The 8,950-nt window shown below is 36.2% G+C and overlaps 1 protein-coding gene across 1 annotated transcript in view; it reads right to left on the bottom strand.

Annotated features, from left to right (window-relative positions):
- The window catches only part of LOC142352786 (UDP-GalNAc:beta-1,3-N-acetylgalactosaminyltransferase 1-like), a 29,354-nt gene that overhangs the window by 20,131 nt on the left and 273 nt on the right, over positions 1 to 8,950 (bottom strand). The window contains exon 1 of the mRNA XM_075404894.1: positions 7,785 to 8,950. This exon is cut by the window's right edge and continues 273 nt beyond it. Coding sequence (XP_075261009.1) covers positions 7,785 to 7,909 — 125 coding nt within the window. The 5' untranslated portion in view covers positions 7,910 to 8,950. The remainder of the gene's footprint in view (positions 1 to 7,784) is intronic.

Genomic DNA, 8,950 nt, shown 5'->3' with positions numbered 1-8,950 from the left:
TATTGGCGTTAACATGCTGTTGTCGCTGAAATCTTTTCCTTTAATTTTCAATAAAACCTTTATTCAGCAGTCTTTGATATTAGAGTTCACATGGAATTTCTGAAGTTTGTGCCGTGAAATCTAGTTTTCTCCTGGGCATTGCCGATTCTTGAAAACACGTGGAAAGTCATTAAATTGTTTGCTCAGCCTACGCAACCTCCTTTTTAAGTTAAGTTTTAATCTCTTTCAAAGAGGAAAAAACAGTTTGATTAGGATAAAATATCGGTCGTTTTGCACTGAAAAGATTGAAAAGAAACATTTTTAGCTTCGTTTTGTAAAGCCTGCTGGAAACTTGATTAGTAGAGTTTCATTTTTTACACAAACTTTGTTCTAATTGGGCTTAAAACATTTGTTTTATTGATGATCTCATTTGTTCAAAAATACATAATTTTTTTCCAAGCCTACTTCAATTTCATTTAATGCTACTTAATATTTGCATTAAAAATAGTTTATTGTTCACTTTTTACTGAAGTTATCAAAGCACATGTTTTTAGAAAAAAATTTCTAAATATTAACGGAATTAACTCGCTGTTGTGGTAGTTAAAATGACTGACTTGAAAAATTTGTTCATTAGATATATGTGTGATCTCCGTACTGATATTCGAAGTTTTGACTGGCAAAAATTTAAGTAATGGGAGTACGTTAACCCTGGCTAAAACTTTTTGTCCGCCTTAAAATTCTACATTCGTGCTCAAATGATGCATTTGCAAATATTGAAAGCATAATGTTAATTGTTTGAAGTAAGAAAAGCACCTCATCCTCGTGCTGATTTACATCTCGGTTATTTATGAAATGAGGGAAGCTAACACGTGCTATTTATACCAACTTTGTCCCCAACTTTTCATATTGTTATGTGTGAAGTATTGATTCTTGATCTTTTGAATAAGTAAATTATCAGAATAAATAGTTAGAAAAGATAAGAAGTCATGGAAGTTATAATTTAAATGTGATCATCATGAATGTAAAGGTGCGGTACTTTGGGGTAATAAATAGGGGACGAACTTTGTGTGAATTGCCACAGTTGTCCACCATCATTTCTAATTTAAACAATCGATTACAAGATTTGTCTCTGCTTTCCCATGAGCCGACAGGTTATGGGCCCAGAGCTTTCCTAAGTTAAATAATCAAACCCCCTCGTAAATAAAATAACATTGTCGCTGCGCCTTTTTGCTATATAAGAGAGTCGCTGAAATCACTGGCAGAGGAAGACAGAGAAGACCAGGGCAGAGAACCCTTGTAGTCAAGAAGTGGTCAAGTGAGAACAGAAGCAAGAGTAAGAAGCTTGTGTATCTGGTTGGGGGACTTCAGTTCTGGAGTCGGAAACGTGTGCAGCTGGTTGAGGGACTTCAATTGTAGAGTTGGAAGCTTTTGTAACTGTTTGGGGGACATCAATTGTGAAGTGAGCAGCTTGTGTAGCTGGTTGGGGGACTTCATCTGTGGAGTCGAGAGCTTGTGTACCTGGTTGGGATCTTCAATAGTGGAGTGCTAAGTTTGTGTAGCTAAGCAGTGGATTCTGTTGCGAAGTCAAGAGTGAGTGGAGCTGTTCTGGGGTATCATCAAGGAGCGCGGATGTTCAATTAAATAACAGAGCTGTCGGGGAACCAGGATTGCTTAAATAGCTTAGAACAGCTCAATTTAAACAACTGCCTCATTTTCATTTGTGTGTGCTGTGCTTCTGTAAGATACATAATTTGGTAAGATACATAAGTTGGTGGTAAAACAATTCTTATATAGGACCAGGATTAGCGTTCGAGTACATTATCCTCGGAGGGTGTTGGTATCCTCATCGTGCTTAATCGCGGCAGAAAAACCTTGGCTCAATGTCAATGTCCTGCTTTCGATTCTGTCAAAGATACTAGAGAACTTGAACAGAACACCAAATTCCAGATTAATTTTATCGATCAAACTCTTTTTGCTCAGTCTTTTTTTGTTTCTCTAACAAATGCTACCATTTTACAACAAGTGCTACCTGGTGCTATGAAGTATTTTTCTGATACACAAATTTAACAACTCACCGCTTCGTCGTCCTACAACAAAGCCATTAACAGGCAACAGATTCAAAAACGCAGTAGAAAGAAAAGGAGTTTTGATCTAAGTCTGAAAAAGATTTTTTCACAGCCCCACACTTTCTACGAAAGAATATTTACCTAGAGCAGTACTAGCTCAAAAAATTAAGTATAGAGTTGTTGGGGCAGCATAAGTCTTTGGTTCAGTAGGGAACACTTAGTCGTAAGAGTTAGTTTGAGTCAGACAGAGATTAAAATAAAGTACGACAGTTTTACCAATGAGCTTGAAAACAGAAAGATCGGTATTCAGCTGGCGTGAGGATGATTTCTTGTATTTTGCTGAAAAGTTTGAGGCTCGTATGCACTCTTTAAAACTTGGCAAAGTTCTTAGTGGAGAAGCCAACTATTTAGATTATAAACAAGCTGTCACAAATAATTCTTCGGAGGAGCAACGCAGGCTAGCTTTTGAAGAAGGGCGGGAAAATTAAGAAGAGAAGAAGAAAACTTTGTGGTACGAGTTAGTTCAGGTTTTAGACAGAACATCAGTTCTTTTTCTTAGACCACATAAAGGTGATGGCACTAGATCTTGGCATGTACTGTGGAACCGCTTCAAAAGTTTCAAGAGACTTCAACTATCCAAATTGAAAGCACATTTAACGAGCCTGAAAAAGACTACATGTGAGAGTATAGTAGATTATCTCACCTGAGCAGATGATATGCAAAACAACTTAAGACTAGTGGATGATGGGATGAGTGAAAAAATAATTGTCTCAATATTTCTAAAAGGGCTTCCGAAGGAATATGAAAGTTTTGCAACACTTGTGAAGCGGAGCAAAGACGAGGAAACTCTTAAAGAAATTAAACGAGACCTGGTAAACTTCGATAATGAGAATGTAAAAACGAAAACAGAGGGAGTATTCTTTAATAATGAAAGAAAACGTTTGAACTGCCAGAAAACGGGGGACATATCGCAAAGACTGTAAGCTTAAAAAACATTTCATGAACAAACTAAAGCTTCCCCAATGAAATATTTCAAGTGTGGTGAGCACGGACAACCAAAATTTGTAGAAAGCAACAAAAACCTGCCAATAAACTTGTTAGTCAAAGTAGGAGAACCACTCAGAGAGGTTCGCAAAATTTAATTGAGGAGCAGAATTTAGAAGAAGAAGAAGAAGAAGAAGAAGAAGAAGAAGAAGAAGAAGAGTTCTTTTCGTTCTTTCAAACTGTAGAAAGCAATCTGGCAAATGAGCTAGTTTTGGATTCAGGTGCTACCAGTCATATGATTAAATATCAAAATTTAATCATAGATACATACAATGAGTATTCTGGTACCATCACTAGTGCAAACAGCAATAAAATGCAATTAGTGGGAAAGGAACAGTTGAAATCAGAGTTTTGGATTCCAGTGGTTCAGGGCAAAAAATAAAATTGAGTAATGCATTGCTTGTTCTCAACAATACAAAAAACCTGGTATCAGTTTCAAATTTAGAGCAACAGGCAGTGAGGTCTTCTTTAGTAGGACTTTGGAAAAACGAACTAAGAACGGAACAATTTTCTCTTTTGAGGAAAGAGATGGTCTGTTCATCTGGAACAACATTGATTACAAAGAAACCTCAGAGCAGAGTAATTTAGCAAACGGAGATCCCCCTAGTTTGTGGCATAAGTGTTTGGGCCATAATAAAAATGAGGACATTTACAAACTAAAAAATCACGTAGTAGGACTAAAACTAAGCGAGCACGATTTAACAAACTGTGAAACATGTCAGTTAAAAAAATCAAAGAAGCTTCCAGTCCCAAAAAACTCAGGAACAAGAGCAAGTGAAGTCTTAGAAACTGTCCTTACCGACATTTTAGGACCCATGCAAACGGAGGCGGTCGAGGGCCACAGGTACGCAATAGGGTTTGTGGATAGTTTTAGTAGGTATCAACAACTTTATTTTTTGAGGTCAAGGGATTAGGCCATTGAAAAAATTGAAGTTCTTTGCGGATATAGGACAACCGGGAACCGTAGTTTGTGATGGGGCAGGGGTAAATGTCTCAAATGACATAAAACAATTATGTAGACGAAAAAGTGTTAGACTCGGTACCGTATGTGATGTTCTCGGCACCGTATACACCACAAGAAAACGGAAAAGTTGAGAGGAACTGGGGGACAATCCACCCAATGGTTAGATGTCTTTTAAAGCAGGCGGGTTTAGAAAAAGAGTATTGGCAATATGCACTTAATATGGCAAGTGAAATTAAAAAATTTTGTTTTCATTCAAGTATTCAAAGGACACCGTTTGAGGCAATGTACAAGAAGAAACCTCACTTAGAATCTATCAAAGTGTTTGGTTGTTCAGCTTTTGTTCACGTTAAAGAAGTTTCCGAAGCCAGATTGATAAAAATTCTCAAAAGGGAATATTTATGGGGTTTTCAGACAATAGTAAGACTTATCTTGTAGATATTCCAAATGACAAAGGGATCGTTAAGAGAAGAAACTCTTGGAATGTAACTTTCAACGAGAACGAAATGTTTATTGAAGTCAAACGAATGAAGGAGGAGATAGTCAACAAGCATCAGTCAGAAAGTGATAAAGGTTCGAACCCGGTATTCTTTCTTGGTGAAATTGTGAGTAAAGAATTACTACCTAAGTCTATTGATGAAGCAATTAGGGATAAAAACTGGTACCAAGCAATGAAATTAGAAAACAACTAACTAGTGGAAAATAAAGTTTGGGAATTGGCTGATAGAACGAAGGAAATAATACCATTCGTGGTCGAGGGCACTTCGCTCTTAAGTTTGCTCCTAGTTGCGAGATAACAAGGTATAAGGCAAGATTCGTAGCTATAGGGATCAGCCAAGTTCCCGGCCGGGATTTCAACGAAACATACTCACCAATAACAAGCCTCTCAACAATTTGAGTACTGATAAGCTACGAAGTATTTAAAAACTCTGAGTTGAAAAAAAGGATAAGAAAACAGCATACATGAACGCTGGCAACAAAGACGAAATCTTCATGCAACACCCAGAAGTGTTTGAAAAGTTTGACAAGCAAGGAAATCCATTAATTTGTAATTTGAGAAAAAGTTTATATGGATCAAAACAGTCCTGTAGAAGTTCGTATTTAATAATCAAAGTTTTCTCAGCCAATTAGGTCTCACAGCGGCTATTCAAGATGAGTGTCTCTTTCTAAAGAAAGGTGAAAATGGTACAGAGGGAATAGTTTGCCTTTGGATAGATGATATGGTGATATTAGGATTGCAGGAAGACTTTTGTGATAACTTTAAAAATAAAGTTGGTGAGAGTTTTCAAATTAGTAGTTCTTAGTTGGTTCATAAATAAAAAATTGAGCGAACAGAAACAAAGTTATGCTAAGTCAAGAAACTAATGTTGAAAAAGTGCTAGAGAAGCTTAATATGAGCGAATCAAAGACACTGGAAACACCATTAGATGTTAGCCTGAAACTGTCGAAATTAGGTTCACCAGAAATAGGCAGCAATGAGCTTAGAAAAATGCAATCATGTGAATATATGGGTACAGTGGGATGTTTGAAATATTCGGCAATAACAAGTAGACCAGATATTGCGCACGCAGATAATTTATTGAGTTCTTTTGTTAAAAATTCTGGAAGGTGACATTGGAAGGCAGCAAAAGGGTGTTTACGTTACCTAAAAGTGGCGAAATCAGAGAAGATAATTTTTAGAAAAAGTGAGAAACTGGAGTTGACCGGATTTTCAGACTCAGATTGGGCAGGCAACACAGACAATAGTAGAAGTACAAGTGGTTATTGTTTTAAACTTAACAAAAGTTCGGGTGCAATCAGTTGGGCTAGTAAGTTACAAAAGTGTGAATCTACTTCAACAGCTGAAGCTGAGTTTAACGCAGTAGTCGAGGTAAGCAAAGAATCCGTACATTAAGCAAACCTATTACGAGAATTATATTTAGAAAGCCAGCAGTCAGTAAACGTCTTTGTAGACAATCAAGCCTGTTTTGCTCTTAGTAAAAATTCGATGAATCACGGAAAGACAAAGTACTTTGCATTAAAGTGCACTTCGTTCGGAATTTAGTCGAAAGTCGACTATTAGAGCTAAACTACTTACCTACCAACCGCATGCCGGCAGACACACTTACAAAAGCATTGCAGGGGACCAAAGTATCACTTTTTTGTGATGTCCTTCTCGGAAAAAACACTTAACATGATAGGAGGAGTATTGAAAAAATAATGTTAATTGTTTAAAGTAAGAAAAGATATACATACCTCGTCCACGTGCTGATTTACATCTTGGTTATTTATGAAATGAGTAAGCTAACACGTGCTATTTGCACCAAATTTTTCCCAGCTTTTCATATTGTTATGTGTGAAGTATTGAGTCTTGATCTTTTGAAGAAGTAAATTATCAGAGTAGGTAGTTAGTAAAGATAGGAAGTCATGGAAATCATAACTTAAATGTGATAATTCTTAATGTAAAGGTGCAGTACTTTGGGGTAATAAATAGGGGATGAACTTTGTGTCAATTGCCACAGTTGTCAACTATCATTTCTAATTGAAATATTCAATTACAAGATTTGTCTCTGCGTTCCCATTAGCCGACAAAAAAGATAGGAGACAATTTGTTAAAACGACCTAGCATTTTCCTCGAAATAGGCGGAAAAATTAGGAAACTGTGTCAAAAACTGAAGTATTGTATTTTCAATTTTTAACAAAAAAATGCGTACATTGTTTTTGGGTCTAAACTACAACTTTCTGACTGTTCGCTCGTCTAGAATTTTCAATTTGGACACAAAAAGATAACTGAACACAGTTTTTGTTGAAAAGAGGACAAGCAAACTAAATTTGCATCAAGTAATAGACGCTAATCAGATTGGCAAGAACCGTCTTGATTATTCCCGGGTCGAGGTTTGGTCAAAAAATAACATAAGATTAGGGGTGAAGAAACTTTTTTTCACTGCAAAGCGCCCGCATCTTTTAGCGTTGAATGCGGTGATTTTTTTCACCACATCCTGGTAGCGCTGACAAAAATTTTCACCGCATTCTGCTGGTACCGGTGATGAAAAACTTTCTTTCGCCGCTTAAGCAGTTTTTAGCGGTAAATTTTTTTCCACCGCATAAGTGGTGAATAAAAACTTTTCACCGCTTAAAGTGCTTTTTTAACGCATTCATCGCATTGAGCGCAAATCTTACACTTTTATTCAAACTCGCCCAAATCTTAGATCTTTTAGCATTTTTTAGCGGTGATACCTCGAACCGGGATGTAGTTGAATATGTGACAAACCCTACAGCATTATCAGGAACTGGGTCAAACTGAGATTGAATTTTGCAATCTTAAGGGCTTCAAATCTGTGCATAAGAGGAACTAGATCTAAATGGAGATCGTTTCGCTATGAAGATGGAGCTTTTATTCCTTAAAAAAAAATTGACGTTCCAGTTTAAATCGGATAAAAGTTATCAAATATTTATCACGATACTTGAGAGGACAGCGTACTTGTAGAATAAATATCTGCTGGCATGGATTCAAAAATCTGTTTTATAAGTCACCCAATCAGCAGGGGCAACAAATTTAACGCCAATTATTAGCGCTCTGATGTTTTGTCACCCAATGAGTGGGGGCATCAAACTAAAATGAAATTGAATATGGTGCGAGCAACTTCAAATGGGCTCAATTTGAAAATGTCATTAACCCGAAAAACTACATTATGTATCCAGAAGAAGGACCTCTAGCTAAGTTAATGCCTAAGATCACAAGTTTTTGTTCTTACCTGATCCAAGTGGGGAGAACAAAAGCATATTGCAAGAGGCCTATTTCTTGTTCTGAAGAAAAAAAACGGACTGCTGATATTTGATTAAATGAACTGCTAATCTGCTGTGTTGATGAGAATATCATGTTAACCAAGTTAATTGTCAGTTGATTTTGAACTAAGATTCTGTTGCAATTTATGATTTTTTTTGTTGAATATGTGATATATGACGTGATACGATATGATATTGATGTGAAACCTTAGTTGATCAGCTCTGGAATTCCTTTTGGCATGGAATGAATGGGGGCTCCCGGATGTGTATCATGTCTGGGTGACCAGGAATTACTCATGCAATTCAAACTGATCCGACGCTGCTGTGCAACTTTATCTTCCCACATGAACGCCTTCTTTCCATAATTCAATGCGAAATTGAGTGGGTACTGGTGGGTATTGGTTTGGCATAATTGCAATATGTAAATAGGTAATACCACCACAAAAACAACTGTCAGCAGTTTGCGTAAGCGTGAACGAAAATTCATGGAAATTGATTCAAGAAGCAGAAATAAATGCAAATAAAACTTAAACTTAAAATCTGAAACCAAATCTGAGCCCAATTCTGCAAATGATCCGATATTGCAAAGTCTCAATTGTTTGATGTCGCTTTCGTAGTTTAAGACCTAACATCAAAAAACTTTTTCCGTTATACAACAGTTCATCATCATCATCATCATAACTTTTACGTTACAACTTTTGGGTAAAAATTCAACTTAAAGGCGGTAAATCAATGGTAGAGCAAGAAGTTAATGATTATAGTATTAACAGCAACAGTTATCCAAGTAAAAAACTGACACTAATTTTTGCAGGCTATTACCAAAGAATTGTAAATACTATGTTTTTTGTTTTGCTGTCGTCATTTTAACTTATAATACGTCAAATAACCGAAAATACGTCTTAAATAATTGAGCAAAAAAAGTGAATATGTTTTACATAAAATTAAAGCAACCCGATTGAAAAAAATCTTAATCTTCAAGCGAGGGCTTGTTACACTCATGATTTAAACTCCGTGACATGTGAATCAGCGATAGAATTTTCCTGGAAATGATTACAATACCTTTTTTTCTGGTAATATGAAAAAAAAGTAATTAGAGTAATTAATACTTACAAATTTTAGTCGAAGTATTTTCAAC

This window comes from Convolutriloba macropyga, chromosome 14 (genome assembly GCF_964194025.1).
Source record: "Convolutriloba macropyga chromosome 14, txConMacr16.3, whole genome shotgun sequence".
NCBI classification, from domain to species: domain Eukaryota; kingdom Metazoa; phylum Xenacoelomorpha; order Acoela; family Convolutidae; genus Convolutriloba; species Convolutriloba macropyga.
This window is presented reverse-complemented; position numbering and strand designations above follow the sequence as displayed.